General features: G+C 38.7%; 1 protein-coding gene across 2 annotated transcripts in view; it reads right to left on the reverse strand.

Annotated features, from left to right (window-relative positions):
* The window catches only part of LOC126198909 (nuclear transcription factor Y subunit alpha), a 36792-nt gene extending 20561 nt beyond the window's left edge, over positions 1-16231 (reverse strand). The window contains exons 1-5 of one of the 2 annotated variants that reach the window (XM_049935537.1): positions 16093-16231; positions 15474-15588; positions 15228-15386; positions 14234-14366; positions 9661-9845 (exon numbers count right to left, since the gene is read on the reverse strand). In XM_049935537.1, the coding sequence (XP_049791494.1) occupies positions 9661-9845; positions 14234-14366; positions 15228-15386; positions 15474-15551 (555 nt within the window). In that variant the 5' untranslated portion in view covers positions 15552-15588; positions 16093-16231. Of the gene's footprint in view, positions 1-9660; positions 9846-14233; positions 14367-15227; positions 15387-15473; positions 15589-15709; positions 16045-16092 lie in introns of those variants that run through there. The other variant, XM_049935538.1, reaches the window with a different exon arrangement.
* Positions 16232-20051: the final 3820 nt, after the last annotated feature.

The raw sequence follows: 20051 nt of genomic DNA on the forward strand, positions 1-20051 counted from the left end.
AAAAGAAATTCATGCTCTATTTGGGGCATTGTTTTTAACTGGCACAAAAAGGGAAATCATGCAAACTGCAGTGAACTGCGGGCATCCGACAGCACTGGTATGACTATCTTACTACCGCTTTTCAGTTACAAACGTTTGCATTTTCTTCTCCGAGTATTTGTTTCACAATATAGAACCATAATACTCACTATCATGTCAGCAAATTGGTTGCGATTGATGAAATACTGCATGCTTTTGTTGGCCTTTTGTGGGTTTGTACAATACATTCCAAATAAGTTTGAAATGTGTGATCTTAAAATATACACCATTAGTGATGCAAAAACATGTTACACCCTAAATTTTGAAGTATATTGTGGCAAGCAGTTAGCTGGGACACACCTAAAATCAAATAAACCTCAAGATGTTATCAAAAGACATAAATCCTATTGAGAGCACAAATAGGAATATCACGACTGACAACTATTACACCATCTATGGACTAGATCAGAATCTACCGGAGAAATAGTTGACAACCATCAGCACTTTGCGGGAGGGGGGAAGAGGGGGGGAGGGGGGGAGGGGGGAACTGTGGAATGACATTGAAAATGTGAAGTTTGTAGTAACTTTGGACTATAACAGAATCAAGGGAGAGATGGATACTGTGGATCAGAGGTGCCACTCACATTATTCTATCAACTTCCTGATATCACACGACTCGGTTTGAATACCATCTTTAGCCACAAAAATCCAAATAAAAATAGATGACAGATGTTTCCAAAAAGCTACTGAGCAGTCCTATGTAGCTCATCTGGAACAAATATTGAACTAAGGAAACTTACAGAAGATACACAAATATTTCTAGAAAAGTTCAGAAAAGGGGAGCTAGTCTATGATGAACCTAAACCTGGAACATGTCACATATGCAGACAATTCAGAAATGTCAGGACAAAGACATTGTGCAACAGATGTGGAAACAACATCTGCCAAGAAACATTCTCTTCAGAATTGTGTGTTTCTCCTGTGACGCTGATGATCAGTAGAGGAAAATTTGTTCTGATTGAAGATGTTATTTACATAAATTATTTTAATTAACTTTTTTACTATTTTTATTTCAAATAAATAATTAACACAATGACAAGCTGTTTAGTTTCAGTTTTTACCGTCTCACTTGTCTAAAAATGATAATTATGTGAAGACTGAATTGTGGTGTAAATACCACCACACAGTTGCTCACACCCACATCCACCAAAGGGTTAAGATTGTGTGTGTGTGTGTGTGTGTGTGTGTGTGTGTGTGTGTGTGTGTGTGTGTGTGTAGGGGGAAAGGGGGGGGTGAATGGGGGAGAGTGATGTACTGTCACACAGTATCTCCAGTTATCTGAACTTCTCAAACACCCATGCTGTGTTTTCAACGATGACTATTCCTGCACCCAAATGATGTTAAACTTGAGTTTCTGAGAAGTCTCAGTTTTAGAAGTGACTACCCCCATGATAGCAACACCAGTTCATTATTGAGATTTAACTGTTTCCTGTAGAATGAAATCTTAGGCAAGGTATTTTTTTCCCCTCTGAGTAGTAAAGGCATCCAGTCTTAAGTGTATTTTATATTGTCTCTCTTACACAAAAACTATGAATTTGGTGCGAATGGAGTGGTCTAAAGTTATGGTGATTCTCGTGTACTACTGTGATGGTGTTATCCCAATGCATTACGTTCCTCCACAGCAGACCGTCAATGCACAGTATTACTGTTTGTTTTTGGAGCATCACCTGTGACCGGCTTTGCGAAAGAAGCGGCGACACTTTCTGCACAATCCACCCATCATTTTTCACAACAATGCGCAGGCGCTTACAATACAAGCTGTAGCTGCTCTGTTCGGTCGACGGGACTGTGAAGTACTGTACCATCCACCATATTCCCCCGACTTAAGTCCTTGTGACTTTGATTTGATTCCGAAGATGAAGGAACCACTTCATGGCTTTCGCTTCAGAACTGTTCCAGAGATTCGACAGGCAGTAGAACTCTCCATTTGCACCATCAACAGAACAGGCTCTGCTAATGGTATACTATGCCTTCCACATAGTTGGTAATGGGTTCAACACAATGCTGATGACTACTTTGAAGGACAATAACAGGTACAAACACTTAACTCTTTTGTATCAGTTGTGAATAAATAGTTGCTACTATTTAAGTTCCAACCCTCATATTTTATTACGTATCCTCACTAATTTTCTTCTAGTCAAATATTTTATCATAAATTACAATTAAGAGCTCCGTTCATTATACGCAGCATTATTGCTGGACAAAAATGTATTTTGACAATGTAGCCAGGAAAACGACAGCACATTATTTGCTGCCATCTTGATGAGTAGTTACTTTGAAAAATCGCAAATGACTGAAAGAAGAATACTCAGGATTGCCTATAAAGAAAACAAAATGATTCTAACACTTTGCAAAGTAGGAGCTCAAATACAAAAGGTGCAATATCATTACAAGGAATGTCTGGAATGTTTTAATCATTTTCACCTCCCAATAGGTATAAGGAAACACTGATAATTACAAAGCACATGAATACATTCATCAAAAGTATCATATTTCATCATTTATTCAAATGTGAAACATCTTGAGTATTTTTCCACTGCTGCACTACTGTAAATGGAAGCCTTCAAGAAAATACACTGATTCAGCACAGAATATTATGTTAAGATATACAGACCGTAAAGCAAATTTGAAGAGTATAATTGCAAGCCAGTCTCTCTTCCAAAATGTCAAATATTCCAAAAGCACAATTTTGTATTCTTGAGACCAAAGAAACATCTGTGTTGCAAATGTAAAGCATTTAATTTGCTGACTGAGAACAAGAAGCTGTTTAAGTAACATCATGACAAACATTTGCAAAGAAGTTGCTAGCACAACAAAGCAAATGATGTGGCTATATATTTTGATCTGCATTCTAATGGAATGCGTAGCCAAATATGATACCTCAGGAAACTGGCAATATATAATTTGACCATATATAATACCATACATATACCATATAACATGTGGTTCCTGAAGAGGGGCAGCAGCCTTTTCAGTAATTGCAGGGGCAACAGTCTGGATGACTGACTGATCTGGCCTTGTAACACTAACCAAAATGGCCTTGCTGTTCTGGTACTGCGAACGGCTGAAAGCAAGGGGAAACTACAGCCGTAATTTTTCCCGAGGGCATGCAGCTTTACTGTATGGGTAAAATCTTCCGGAGGTAAAATAGTCCCCCATTCGGATCTCCGGGCGGGGACTACTCAAGAGGACGTCGTTATCAGGAGAAATAAAACTGGCGTTCTACGGATCGGAGCGTGGAATGTCAGATCCCTTAATCGGACAGGTAGGTTAGAAAATTTAAAAAGGGAAATGGATAGGTTAAAGTTAGATATAGAGGGAATTAGTAAAGTTCAGTGGCAGGAGGAACAAGACTTATGGTCAGGTGAATACATGGTTATAAATACAAAATCAAATAGGGGTAATGCAGGAGTAGGCTTAATAATGAATAAAAAAATAGGAGTACGGGTAAGCTACTACAAACAGTACAGTGAACGCATTATTGTGGCCAACAGACACGAAGCCCACAACTACTACAGTAGTACAAGTTTATATGCCAACTAGCTCTGCAGATGATGATGAAATTGATGAAATGTATGATGAGATAAAAGAAATTATTCAGGTAATGAAGGGATACGAAAATTTAACAGTCATGGGTGACGAATCCGAGATTACGAAAAGGGAGAGAAGGAAACATAGTAGGTGAATATGGATTGGGGCTAAGAAATGAAAGAGGAAGCCGTCTGGTAGAATTTTGCACAGAGCATAACTTAATCATACCTAACACTTGCTTCAAGAATTATGAAAGAAGGTTGTATACATGGAAGAACCCTGGAGATACTAAAAGGTATCAGATAGATTATATAATGGTAAGACAGATTTAGGAACCAGGTTTTAAATTTTAAGACATTTCCAGGGGTAGATGTGGACACTGACCACAATCTATTGGTTATGAACTGTACATTAAATCTAAAGAAACTGCAAAAAGGTGGGAATTTAAGGAGATGGGACCTGGATAAACTGACTAAACCAGAGGTTGTACAGAGTTTCAGGGAGAGCATAAGCGAACAATTGACAGGAACGGAGGAAAAAAATACAGTAGAAGAAGAATGGGTAGCTTTGAGGGATGAAATAGTGAAGGCAGCAGAGGATCAAATAGGTAAAAAGACGAGGGCTAGTAGAAACCCTTGGGTAACAGAAGAAATATTGAATTTAATTGATGAAAGGAGAAAATATAAAAATGCAGTAAATGAAGCAGGCAAAAAGGAATACAAACGTCTCAAAAATGATATTGACAGGAAGTGCAAAATAGCTAAGCAGGAATGGTTAGAGGTCTAATGTAAGGATGTGGGGGCTTATCTCACTAGGGGTAAGATAGATACTGCCTACAGGAAAATTAAAGAGACCTTTGGAGACAGGAGAACCACTTGCATGAATATCAAGAGCTTTGATGGGAACCCAGTTCTAAGCAAAGAAGGGAAAGCAGAAAGGTGGAAGGAGTATATAGAGGGTCTATACAAGGGCGATGTATTTGAAGACAATATTACGGAAATTGAAGAGGATGTAGATGAAGATGAAATGTGAGATATGATACTGCGTGAAGAGTTTGACAGAGCGCTCAAAGACCTGTGCGAAACAAGGCCACCATAGTAGACAAAGTTCCATTAGAACTACTGACAGCCTTGGGAGAGCCAGTCCTGACAAAACTCTACCATCTGGTGAGCAAGAAGTGAGACAGGCGAAATTCCCTCAGACTTTAAGAATATAATAATTCCAATCCCAAAGAAAGCAGGTGTCGACAGATGTGAAAATTACAGATCTATCACTTTAGTAAGTCACAGCTGCAAAATACCAACGCAAATTCTTTACAGACGAATGGAAAAACTGGTAGAAGCCGACCTCAGGGAAGATCAGTTTGGATTCCGTACAAATGTTGGAACACGTGAGGCAATACTGACCCTACGACTTATCTTAGAAGAAAGATTAAGGAAAGGCAAACCTACGTTTCTAGCATTTGTAGACTTAGAGAAAGCATTTGACAATGTTGACTGGAATACTCTCTTTCAAATTCTGAAGGTGGCAGGGGTAAAATACAGGGAGCAAAAGGCTATTTACAATTTGTACAGAAAGCAGATGGGAGTTATAATAGTCGAGGGGCGTGAAAGGGAAGCAGCGGTTGGGAAGGGAGTGAGACAGGGTTGTAGCCTATCCCCGATGTTATTCAATCTGTATATTGAGCAAGCAATAAAGGAAACATAAGAAAAGTTCGGAGTAGGTATTAAAATCCATGGAGAAGAAATAAAAACTTTGAGGTTCGCCGATGACATTGTAATTCTGTCAGACAGCAAAGGACTCGGAAGAGCAGTTGAACGGAATCGACAGTGTCTTGAAAGGAGGGTATAAGATGAACATCAAAAAAGCAAAACGAGGATAATGAAATGTAATCAAATTAAGTCAGGTGATGCTGAGGGAATTAGATTAGGAAATGAGACACTCAAAGTAGTAAAGGAGTTTTGCTATTTGGGGAGCAAAATAACTGATGATGGTCGAAGTAGAGAGGATATAAAATGTAGACTGGCAATGGCAAGGAAAGCGTTTCTGAAGAAGATAAATTTGTTAACATCGAGTATAGATTTGAATGTCAGGAAGTCATTTCTGAAATTATTTGTTTGGAGTGTAGCCATGTATGGAAGTGAAACGTGGACGATAAATAGTTTGGACAAGAAGAGAATAGAAGCTTTCGAAATGTGGTGCTACAGAATAATGCTGAAGATTAGATGGGTAGATCACATAACTAATGAGGAGGTATTGAATAGAATTAGGGAGTAGAGGAGCTTGTGGTACAACTTGACTAGAAGAAGGGATCAGTCGGTAGGACATGTCCTGTGACATCAAGGTATCACCAATTTAGTGTTGGAGGGCAGCGTGGAGGGTAAAAATCGTAGAGGGAGTCCAAGAGATGAATACACTAAGCAGATTCAGAAGGATGTAGGCTGCAGTAGGTACTGAGAGATGAAGAAGCTTGCACAGGATAGAGTAGCATGGAGAGCTGCATCAAACCAGTCTCAGGACTGAAGACCACAACAACAACAACAACAATATATACAATCTAGGAAATCAAGACGGCACTTATTTGTGGAATGAGACTCTGTAAAAGAGAATCACTTGACATTGTCACCTGTCTATGATAATATCATGGCGCTACCACAAATTACAGAACTGAAGATGATGACACATGGATGTGAAGATCAGCAGAAGAACTCTTAATGTTTTTGTTCATATGTATCACTAGGTCTATCTGAACTTACAGTCAACTCATCATAAACTTATGGTCAGCTGATCACTCATTTTTTTTAAAAAAATAGACCACGTGGAAATGGAGTGCGACTCTTATTCATTCCAAGGTAGAGAAGAAATGTCAATATGTGCCAGTAATCCACCTAAATGATGGGCACTAATCATTGAGAGTTGCAGGAGGAATGCTTGTCTTTCATCATCCACAATATGATGTAAACCTATTTTCTAAGCTTCGAAATTGACCAGAAAGACATCCCTAAAATCACAACATACAGTGCTTGTCTACTCCACTATGAAAGAAACAAACTTTTTCAGTGTCCTAAAAGAAAGAATTTGAAGGAGTCTTTAGTGAAATAACCTTAAAATTTATCTATTCCCAAGGTATACATGGAAAAGCTTCTGATAGCAGCTGGTAAACTTGTTTATTCCAAAACAATAAAATTAGAACTGGCACCAGATACATGTGATTTACTTTCATGTATGTATGCAAAAACACAGTACTTTTTGGTAATACCAGAACAACAAATGTGCAGCTACGATTATGCACGTATGATTATGAACCTCATATCCTAACAATATAGTACATGAAAATTAAATTCCTAAATTACTACAGTTGATTTTGAAGACTCTGTGAAACATTTAATTACCTATATCTTAAAACTAGTATGATACGAATTCGTTGTTTTGGTATAAAAGGGACAATAGATTACACTAAAGGTACCTCCCATTGCTAGAGCAAACAGTTATGTGCACTTGTAGCAATGTCTTAAAAATTAAATGTGTAACCTGTAAGAGGAAACAGTTCACTAAATATTTGTACAATGAAGTAAACAGCCTTAAGTTCTGATTGACGAAGACTTGCTGGTGCTGTGGGGGCTATACTATTCATTTATCTGCTCTGAGAACCCCTCATTCAGGCACCTGGCAAGTTAAAGAAATTACGACTGAACCTCACACAATTAGTTTCTGTGGACATGCGGAGCAACCACCCATGCCTACATAAACTGTCAGGCCTCTTTATTATTATTATTATTATTATTATTATTATTATACCACTGAAGTACTGTTATGAGTGTCAAGTTGGTCCACCAGCACAGCACCACAGGCTGAATGACAAAGCATAAGGAAATTTTCGATGTTTTGACTGAAATTCTTGGCAGTGATTCTTCAGTTGAATGAAGCCCACTCTCCAAAGGTGTATGTTAACTGATTAGTACTTCCTGACATTCAAAGGAAGGGTTGGACTGCGAACTGAACCCAGACCAGGTCCATGCCGTGACCAAAGACAAAAAGTGGCATTTAATGAGGCAAGAAAATCATAATTAGTTTTAAATCTTCCACTTACTACAAATACGTAACCATAAATGATTAACAGTTTTAACAATTTACTCAATAGTGGTCACACCTGCACAACAGGGTTGAGTTAATACTATTTTCCACACCACCACATGATAGATTCTTGTTCTCATATTTATACTGATTTAAAGCTTGTATTCCGTGTTCTCTCTCACTCATTATGGTACACCCAAAAAAAACTACAGTAACAAGTGTGCAATACTTAAGATACCTGAGCATCACACCCAATGAGAGTCGATGAAGGAAATTCTCAAAACAGACATTTTGGAAGGAAAAATAAAATTGTGTAATAAAACAACTTCCTTATGCAAGCACCCACAATAAATCTGCACCCTTGGGAAGAAAAAGCACATCCCGAGAACTGAATCATGGACAGCAACAAAGTAGTTCACAAAGCCACCTTGCAATCCACCCCTTTACAGTCACAATTAGTATGTCAATATTTACCCAAAACAGTTACACACTGTATGTATCTTCTTGCACACAGCTCTCCCTTATCAAATGTGTAATTTTATCCAATCCCTTTTGAGCATATTTCCCAGTGCAAAATCATCCCAAAAATCTTCATACATTTCACAAAACCTGACACCAGCCTTCGTCATTTCCTCACATTCTTTCCCCCAAAACACAGTCTAGAATTCCCCTTACTCTCATCACTTCTCCCGCTCAAGTTATATCTGGCATTGCTTCATTTGTTTATTTTACTGCCTCAATATAACTTCATTTAGATACACATTTGGGCTTTTTGCTCCTTGTGTAATACACCTAACGTTTAATCAAACAAACTGAAGTCTACATCACAGCCAGCGGCATTCACAGTGGTGCTTATCCCTATTGCTCATAGATTGGCAGTGCATCAGTTTTGTGTAGGAATACGATGAATCTCCAACATAATCAATGAGAGGAGAGAACAGAAGCAATGTATTTCTAGTGCCAAAATTGAAGCCATTGTTTTGTCTGCTATTTTTTGGTGTATAAGTGAGTTTTTAGAGAAATACTTTGTGATTACAGCAGCAGTTGCCATAAAGTGGACTGATTTAAGTGGTTAGTTCTGCACTGTGATGTCGTCTGTTGGTGCATGTCTCATGGATGAATTGCAGAGGCATGAAAATGTATCAAATGTGATGGTGAAATGAGAATCAAAGGTTTGTGTGGATGGAATCCTCTGGAAGTGAAACGAAAGCTGCCACTTTAAGTGGATCAATGTTTTTCAATTCAATCATGGGAGAAAGTAGGTGAGGTGGACCAATGTTCATTCATAATAGAGTTGGACATTCCTTTTATTAATAAACATTGATCCACATACCTTCTTCCATGATTTAATTAAAAAATAATGATCCACTAACTGTGCTTATGCAGATCGACTGCACACAAACACGGAACAGAGAAATATTTTAGTGTCTTTTTAAATATATCAGAAGTGGTGACATGGGCTTTGGTTTGTAGTTACTAGCACAGTTTAAATAGATGCAACTCTACCAAGGAGCAATTCAATTTATAATCTTCATTTACAGCAATGCTTCACCCTTTCTTCCGAGTACAATACTTTGAACATACCTGCCTGCTGCTCTCGCATTGGCTGCATAACGGAACGGCTGAAACTCTTTCTTCTGTTCCCATCATACCTCATGGCAACATTCCTGTACAGAACACTTAAGCACACCACTAGTCCCATTCTAGACTTTTACCAGTCATACATGTTCCCTATATCATGAATTCTCCTTGGCATTGTTCCCTTAAGCTTAGCCATCTCAAAATCTCAATGAAATTTGTTCACCTACTCTTAAGCTTGTCTATGCTCTAATCTGCCTATGAGATTGGTGCCTATGCCCCTTTCCATTTCTGCCAGCACCTCTCCAGATACATCACTTTCTGTAAGTAAGAGTGTTTAATACCAAAAGCTTCTACCTACTCCAAAGTTAACATACAAGAAAATGAAGTGATACTGACCATTACAATATTACTCCCATTGACACCCACAGCCTGGGGAACAGCTGTGGCAGCAGGGCTGGCACTTGCGGTGTTGATCTGCTGTTGCGTTGCTGCTGTGACAACCGGGGCTGGAGCTGCTGCTGTTACAGCAGCAGGGCCTGTGCCTCCTGCCAGCTGCACCAGATTTCCATTCAAGTTGATCACTGTTGGCATATTTACAATATTTCATTCCTAACAGAAATGAAAGCAAACTGTGACTAACACTTCCCCTGTTTACCTTGATATGAAATGAAACATACATTCAAGACCAGCCAATAATTACATAACTGAAATGGTAATATCAACTGTTAGTAAGTTTTAGCACATGAATGGCAAAGAATTCTGTGGACAATAGTGGCAAAAATTCACGACGACTCTAGAAATAAGGAACTAACAGTCTACAGTAATTTAAAGCCTGGTGTACACAGGTGTGAACACACGTGAATGAGAACTCGCTGGTTTAAGCAGTAGATAAATGCATGCAATCTTGGATTCAGTTGTGTTCAGTTCACATCTGCTAGTGTTCCGTTGGTTTTTGGCTTTTTAGCAAATCATCAAAGGAAGTTCATATCCTCTCTGATTCGGCACTAGTAGTACAGAAAGATTTTGTCTGCCATCTTTTTTACTTCTGCTGTTGGACACCGAGTTGGGTGAACAATGGAAATTTCTGAAGAGAATGTAGTTATGCTGGCTGAAGAATATAAATATCAATGGTGCTTCTGGGATCCAAGAGATCCATGGCGTAAATGTCAAAGGGAAAGAAATAGGATTAGTAGAAAATTGCGAAAGCACTCAAAGATCTAACTGGGACCATGAGAAAGAAACTCATTACATGATCACATCGGATGAGAACTGAGCAAGTAATCAAAAGCTCTGTGTTTCTTTTCATTAAAAAATTAAAGACAATGGCAGTTTTATTGAAAGTAAACAAGTGTGAATATGACTGGCAGAGGCACTGAGTTGCAAAAGGCACACATAAATATAATGTTTTCATTCTCCTGTACCTGTCTCTTGAGGACGCAACATCTTTACTATCTGGTGAGTTATCTCTTTTATACCAAAACTATTTACAACAATTTTTAATACATATTCAAGTGTATGTATTTAAGACGATTAAAATTAAAATATATGAAAGACTATCACTTTCATTGATTATAATCATGATAGCTCTAATTACGTGCCTGATGTTATCACTGCTATGTTACAAACTTTTATTGACAATACATAAAAATAATTTACCTGGGACAATGCTATCTTCCCTCTAACAAGCTACATAAGCAGATTTGGGATTACGGAAGCATCTCTAATATGGTGCCAATGATGTCACTATATACACACGGCAACTAACACGACAATACGTATAAATAAGACAATAACATCTCCCTCCTAAAATACAATCAAACTAACGGGACGACCGCAGGAACTGGGGGGTTTCAGGGAGGGGACAAGCTAAATATAACAGTAAAAAGAACACACCATGACCCAAAACACATAAAAAAACGAAAATAATAAAAATAAAATAAAATCTACTGGAATCTGACACTTCCCTTGACTTATACAGCTCAACCACAGCTATTGATACGAAGGAACCAACACCTACAATACGAAAAACAAGACCGAAACCACAACACCACACACACAGTGCCATCAAACACAACAAGACGACATCTACAAACACAACCGACTCAAACTCCGCACCTTAATGACATCACACACCATAACACCCTTAAACCATGGGTCAAAGCAGACAGATGGAATCTGACACTTCTGTTGACCCGCAGATTTTATCAACTAGCCCATGTGACAGGTAATACGTAATTTCATTAATCATTATTGTTCCTTATGCCAAGAATTTATCTCAGGCAAAAAAGGTGGCAGGGCTTATCGGCCCACTACCCTCCGCCTCCTATAATACGGCAAAGAACTACCCGTAGCCTGGTCAACTGCCCCGTCATAGACTTGTGCCACCGATCTTCTACGTACTTAAACAAAATCCTTGAAATGCCTCACGTGTCACTGCAGATATCAGAAACTACCCAACATGTAGCAGCTATTTAAATGCGAAACAATCATTAATGTGACTACCTCTAGATGCTAATAACCAGAGTGCAAACATCACCCTTTCTTCAGGTTATATTTGTCATTGATAATTAGTGTACTTCCGAAATTTTGAATTTCCTTCCCAACTGTAATGAGAAGCTAGAGAAAAGTGTCAACCAATATGTGCAATGTTTTAGAATAATGCTGAGTAAAGTTGGTGCTGCAATTCATAGTTAAGCGCACTGCATCTATGTACATACTCCGCAAGAACCTTACAGTGCACGACGGGCGGAGGGCGGGGGGTACTAGTAGCATTTCCTTTTCTGTTCCACTAACAGACCTACTGAAGGAAAAACAACCACCTATAAACATCGATAAAAGCTCTGCATTCTCTCACCTTATCTTCATGGTTCTTACACTAAATGTGGCAGTAGAATCTATTTGCAGTCAGCCTCAAATACCATTTCTGTAATTTTCCACAATAGTGACTTACAGAAAGAGCATCAGAAGCATTTCCATAATACTTGTGTGCTGATCATATGTGTGGAGAGAGAACACGTTTTAGACATTTATCGACGAAAACTTGTGTGACACCCACTCTAATGCAGTCAACCTGCAAGTATTCACCTGCACAATGCTGCTATCCATAGCGATTTACAAATAAAGAATCACTCTATAACAAAATCTAACAGATCTTTCAGCAAAGAGTTCAACAAAAAATTTGATTGGGAGCATGTTTCCTACAAACAGCAGACTCAGACTATAAAATGGAAGACACATTTCACCACACAGAATTGTGTGTTTGCCTGAAAATAAATGGAGGCCTTGAACATGCCCTTGTGAGCAACAGACTGGTTAAAATAAAGTTGGTGATGTTCCTTCCATGAACTTAGCGATTACCCAGTCTTACAGTTTAGTTGTGCAGTACATAGATTCTGAGGAAAGTTTGGTATGAGTCATCGGCTTTGACCAGTGACTAATGCCGTAAACAATATGGCAAATAATATGATGTTATTGGCGATTTTTTTTTCTAACGGGATAAGCTACAGATGAGTGTCACCTCAACCATGATTTTAGTATCACATTTGTTGTCTTCTCCAACTCACAACCAAACTGTCACTTCCCAACTTAACCTTGACCTTGGGCAAAGCTACACAATAATCTGTCACCACAAACAGTCCCCTCCCCCTCCCCCCTTGTTGCCATTGCTATCAGAAAGGTGATGTGGGACCAGACATTAAAATTACATCACTGGCCAAAGCTGACTCTTGCTGAGCATTCCTCCTGATCCCAAAGTATTACATATACACAAAACATGAAACAAGACAGCTAATAGGTGGGCACCTATACACAAAAGTACTAGTATTTGATGAATTGCAACAGAAAGATCAACATTACTTATATCTTGTGGGCAAGTTACATTACTTCCGTACATCTTCATCTTCAGAATTCAGCCTTTCCAAATGGAACCATTAATGCATATGTCTTGAGCATGTTTGTGAAGCACAACAACCTACATATCAAAGGCTGAATGGAGATATAAAATCAGTCTATCCCAATGCAAGAAACAGCTCTTATGAGAACAAAATCTTGCTAATTTCAATTTGCTTAGGGAAAGAGTGTAAGAAAGGAAGATTATGGTTTAATATCCTATAAATATCAAAAGCTGTCAGATGTAATATGGATGGAAAGTGATCCATTCCTTTTCAAAGGTATTATCCCAGAATTTACCTTAAGCAGTTCATGGAAACCATAAACAAACAAAATAACATTAAGTAGGCTATTCCATAATAATCCTTTTTTTTTCTTCACAAGAGCTTGCTACATGACTACAGCTGATATTTTAGGAAATAACTCTTCCAAAACTTTTGTATAACTATTTATTTAGTCACAACTAGTTTCAAGGCTACAGCCTCTTTACTACGTACTCATGCTCATTGACGTAAGACATTACTTATCATTTGCCATGAACAGGAGGAATCAGTTCACATCGAACATGTTGTCTCACTGGTCAATGGACATAAAAAAAATCCAATCCATGCACACACTACCTCTTTCGGAATTCACTGAGGGAGCACAGGTGTTAAATTTTTTTAAGAACTCTGCTATCAGAAAGGAGTACACGGAGCTGACAAAGCAAGCTTCTCCCTGCACATGGACCACCACAGGCAGATGTGCAGTACACAGAGTGAACTGCTTTCTACACAGTGTTGATACCACATGTGGTTGTACCAAATAACTACAAAAGTAGAAGTGACACGCAGAAGTAATTAAGGCCTCAATTTCTATTGCCCCAAACTTTTATCAACTTCTATAAATTCATATCCATGACTCAAAGTGATGACAGTATGTTCAATAAATCATACTACTGGATGATATGTAGTATTTAATAGCCATTGCAATGCCTAATTTATTTACAACAGACTCACACGTTGATAAAGTGATAAAATTGCCATAGTATACTACTGACAGGTTGAAGTGTCGTTTCAATTGACATTTAACTTAAACTCACCAGTTGGCTGAGTTGTTTGTTGAACGCCACCATCAATCTGCACTGGTTGATAAATAAAAGTTTGTCCATCTGAAGTCTGAATGATCTGTGCCTGTTGTGGCTGCTGTATGACAATTTGTTGTCCTGCACCACCCTACAAATTTCAAACATACATGCATAAAAACAATATTTGAAAAAATGGAATAAGTATAGGGTGTAAGAGTATTTCAGGTGCTTGGGAAAGTTACGATATATGAAGTACACAATTTGTACATCAAAGTATAACTTTCTTCATGTCAACAGCATTTATTAAGACAATACTTAAAAAGTGGTACTTAACGAAAATTAAATTATACGACTGGAGGAAATATTACACAGTTCCACTAGTACAAAAGCATAAACCTATTTGTAAAGCAGATCAGTGACTTGTTCAACAATTCAAAAAACTATCATTATCTCACTATTCCTCAGCTTTAAAATAGACTATAGATTGTGTGTTACTGTGCAAAATGCTAATTTTTAATCAACAGGAGGTATAAGCTATTTGGCAAAAAGACACACTGTAAAAAAACTTAGCAAATGGATAGAATTATGATTAAAACAGCAGCTATGAATAGAAATTAGGCCTACTATAAAAAATATGCACATGAGGGCCATATCCTGTGGCAAAAAATAAGGAAATCCAATCAGTTGTATCATCTAGACTAAATTACAAAACTCCTCTGCATAATTTATAAGCTTATACAGGTGCATGGAATAGTTTCAATCATAAAAATAAGTTTTCTAATTAATTCCATTTATTTGTTTACATACCATGTTCACTACTATATCAGACTGAAAACTAGCAACTATACACTAAAATATTCAAGAAATGTTCCACTTTTATGTGTTAATGATTTTTGACAGCTACCCCAAAAGCAAAATGTATCCATTACAACATCTTACTGGTAACATAGACTAATAAAAGTTCTTCTGAATGTGAAACATATTTGTGAACTAAAAATGGGAATATTACCTGTAAGCTGGAAACTGGTAAAACTTGAATTGGCTGCAATGTCTGTCCACCCTGTGTTGCCACTTGAATGGTTTGTGGGCTCTGTGGAACTGCATGAACCATAATCTGTTGCCCATTAGAACCTTGTATTACTTGTCCTGCTTGGTTAACCTGTACAACCTTTAAAAAGATAAGACGATTTGTAAGCTATATGACCGATATCTACACATACATCAAAACAAAGAATCTTCAACACAAAACTAATACCTGAACTTGTTGTCCCGCTGCACCTGCAGGCACGGCCTGCATAACAGTAACTTGGCCATCTCCTAGCTGTTGTTCCATTGCAAGCTTTCAGCTGCAATATTAACGACGTCGCTATCTGCAACAAAATGCAGTAAAAAAGTGAGGTTATGTCATCTCTCATAAAAGTTCTTTTAAATAGCTTATGTAATTAAAATAATCATCACTGGTGACAACTAAGCAGTTATAGATTAAATTACCTCAAACATTCGGAAAGTTCGTAGTAGCGTTTTACTTTTCCAGGACTCGGGCATAAAGGCGAGAAGCGCCTTATGCTACGAATTTCACCACAGCCGTAATTCCGACTTTCGTATAATGATCGCGCCATCATATCGCACACAGCAAAATTTAAAAAAATACCAAAATTGCACTCAACACAAAAATATTCCATAATGTAGAACATGAATTGAAACGCGCATCCTGAGCAAAATTACACATAACAAATATGGCCTCCCATCTTGTTTCATGCAAACGGGGCAATGTATGACCAAATTCCACGCAAAAATCCACAGAAAAATCAAATTTCGGCGACACCTCTACGTACACAGCTTCACCAGAGAACTCAGATAATTTGTGAACTTACATTGGATATTTTCGACAGCACTTTCCCAATGATTGGTCGGCAAATTGTACACCAATAGACGGCGAATCACCAGCCAGTCCCGGCCACACAACAGCGAGCTAAGCTGTGTATTGGTGCTGTCGACCACCCAACTACCACTCCCTGCCCAGCTACCGACGCGCCAACGCGGTCGATGCCCTGCTTACAGGATGCGACAAAATTGAATACCTTTTGCAATGAAATTTCTGATTTATTTGCCGTAATAAAGCTTACGACGCACCAAAACTTAAGAAAAAGTTGTTGCGTAATGAAAAATGGCGACGATCGATATTTGATAAGAAAGCACACGTAAACGTACACTGTACATTGTTCGTTTTAGACCACTTGTGTATTTCTAAAGGCAAAGTGTGGTTTGTCCTCTCATCTTGCATAGTGTAAAGCAAAAGATGTTTGAAACCAATAAATGAAAAATAAAATAAATGAAAAGAATGAATGAAAGACTGATCAATGTTCCGCTCACGTCGTATATTATCACTGTCATCTATAGTATTTTCATGCCTATTAGGAGATAAACATTGAGCATCTACCTGTAATTTATTCTTTGATGGCGAAGATCAGATCCACTATCACATTTACAAGTAAAGAAGGTGTTCTCAGCGGTAGTCCTATTGACTGATCATACAAGTAGGGTATTGAAAATTGTTAGCCAGCGTACATAGATAGCTGTTGTGATTGGTTGCTTCGTTATCAATATTTTTTTCTGAGTAGTTGATATATTGCTTGTGTTCGTAGTAAAAGAACTACATCTAGCTTCACGTTTTTTTTTCCAATCATATGTCGTGCTAATTGTGATGAAACGACGACCTAAGCATCTTTCTAGTACTTCAGCAAATTAGTCTTATACCTGAACCTTTGTAACAATCAAAATATTCTTTTCTTGAATTAAACTCGAGGGACATAGACAAAATTTGATAGCATTTCGCACCTGACCTGGTACATTAAAACCTTTCCAACAACGAATAAACACTTCGAAATGAGCAGCTGCGGCCGTAGCACAGATTAAGTGAATGTGTATATTAAAACTTGAAGTCCCCAGAAAACCAATATTTGTACTTTTGTTATACGATATGAAGGTGCGTTGTACTTTGCGTTTTGTGTGGGATCTAAAATGCAACTGAAGTAACTTAAGAAGAGCATGAACATGTAATCTTGTTATGAAACATGTTAAGTGGCAGTGACTGAAAAGGAATTCCATGAATGGCAGTCCTAATGATAGATTCCTCTATGGCTTCCGCGAAGGCCGACAGAAAGGAACGATGTTCACATCCACCGCACGTCATTTATTTGCTGCCATTGAGCATGAATGTCTTATATTAAACTCCACGCTGTCTCAGACAACTGTCATCGCCGGCGCCTACAACATTCTTGAACGATGACTGTTTAGTTTCGTAACGTTTCAACCACAATTTTTGTAACTCTTGTGGCTTTCCTGAACAGAACTGACTTCCTATTATTTTGCTCGGTGACGCCGGGCGGTAAAATCGACAGAGTTGCATCGTTTTAGACCAAGAAATGAAAGAGGCATCAATAACAGCAATGCTCTAGATCTGCACTGGTGCCATACTAAGCCCAGCTGAAGAGCCAAACGATAAGAACCATCTGTGTGTATTTTCAGTCGTGCAAGTCAGATTCCAAGCAATACTTGTCATTCGAAGCTCATTTTAGCAGCTGTTTTCGCTAAGACTCTCGCTGTGGAGTTTGACAGCACCGAAGTGTCATTTCAGAAATAAATTAAAAAAAAAATGGCTCAAATGGCTCTGACCAATATGGGACTTAACTTCTGAGGTCATCAGTTCCCTAGAACTTAGAACTAATTAAACCTAACTAACCTAAGGACATCACACACATCCATGCCCGAGGCAGGATTCGAACCTGCGACCGTAGTGGTCGCGCGGTTCCAGACTGTAGCGCCTAGAAATAAAACCATAAGAAATTGAATACTGGGTGTTATACAAACAACATGTCAATTTGCTTTTGAATTTGAAAGATACAGAGAAACACTGATAATTTTCATTTAACTGAGTTCCTATGTCAATTTACTGTCGTTGCCGTTGGAAAGAGGTAAGGACGAAGAACGAAACTCACAACCATTTCAGTTGTTCTTTTCGAGCCATCAGAATGCGAGGTGAATTGACGTCATAAAACTCGCAACTCAGCTCTTACAATGTTTGTTATCTCAAAGAGTCAAATTTCCTTACCTCAAGTAAGATCATCAGTTAAAAAGAATGCACTGCTCCGTCGACCACAGCTAAATTCTTTCGCTAAAACTTAATATCTAACGTAAGGACTATTCAGTTAACAGTGAGCCCACCCATGGAAGGGCAACATATGGGAAATTCGCATCACTGTTAATTCTTCTAACGAACTGTTATCATGCTATAAGCAGAGTAAAATTATCATTGACAAGTGATGTCTGGAGAACTACTTTTGTCTATGCACACTGCTTACTATTAGTTGGGTTAATCATACTAGTAATAGGAGTGACGCGTTGCCTCACTGTTCACTTAGCCATTGCCTTAGGGTCGTTTGACACTTGTGTGCTTTTCACGTCAACACGGATGCCACCCGTACAAATGATTCGCAGTAAATTATACGCATGATCGTTCTTTTACAGTCGCCTGAAGAAAAGAAGGAATAGGATGCAGTGTCGTCGTCCAGTCAACATGAGTAGATGCCATCTTGGGACATTCTTTACACTTTTTTGAGAACTTGAGAAATAATGGTGATCAATTTTTCAACTATTTCAGGACGAATATACAAACGTTTGACAAACTGCATGTACGAATAAAAAGATTCAATCCAAAGCCGCAACACTTATTTCACAGACTGTATCAAACCTATGCACATGTTGGCAGTCGCACACAGGGGAAATGAAAAATTTAAACTTTATTGTTACTTCTGTTCCTTTTTCAAATAACTTTAATATTATGTTGTATTATGTCTTTGAAAGTTATTTAACAACCAAGACGTATGTACACCACTGGCCATTAAAATTGCTACACCATGAAGATGACGTGCTACAGACACGAAATTTAACCGACAGGAAGAAGATGCTGTGATATGCAAATGATTAGTTTTTCAGAGCATTCACACAAGGTTGGCGCTGGTGGCGACACCTACAACATGCTGACATGAGGAAAGTTTCCAACCGATTTCTCATACACAAATATCAGTTGACCGGCGTTGCCTGGTGAAACGTTGTTGTGATGCCTCGTGTAAGGAGGAGGAATGCGTACCATCACGTTTCCGACTTTGATAAAGGTCGCGATTGCGGTTTATCGTATCGCGACATTGCTGCTCGTGTTGGTTGAGATCCAATGACTGTTAGCAGAATATGGAATCGGTGGGTTCAGTAGGGTAATACGGAACGCCGTGCTGGATCCCAATGGCCTCGTATCACTAGCAGTCAAGATGACAGGCATCTTATCCGCATGGCTGTAACGGATTATCCAGCCACGTCTCGATCCCTGAGGCAACAGATGGGGACGTTTACAAGACAAAAACTATCTGCACGAACAGTTCGACGACGTTTGCAGCAACATGAACAATCCGCTCGGAGACCGTGGCTGCGGTTACCCTTGACGCTGCATCACAGACAGGAGCGCCTGCGATGGTGTACTCAACCACGAACCTGGGTGCACAAGTGGCAAAATGTCATTTTTTTTTGGATGAATCCAGGTTGTGTTTACAGCATCATGATGGTCGCATTCGTGTTTGGCGACATCGCGGTGAACGCACATTGGAGGCGTGTATTCGTCATCGCTCTACTGGCGATCACCCGGTGTGATGGTACGGGGTGCCACTGGTTACACGTCTCGGTCACCTCTTGTTCGCACTTTGAACATTGGACGTTACATTTCAGATGTGTTACGACCCGTGGCTCTACCCTTCATCTGATCCTTGCGAAACCCTACATTTCA

Source organism: Schistocerca nitens, chromosome 8 (genome assembly GCF_023898315.1).
Source record: "Schistocerca nitens isolate TAMUIC-IGC-003100 chromosome 8, iqSchNite1.1, whole genome shotgun sequence".
NCBI classification, from domain to species: domain Eukaryota; kingdom Metazoa; phylum Arthropoda; class Insecta; order Orthoptera; family Acrididae; genus Schistocerca; species Schistocerca nitens.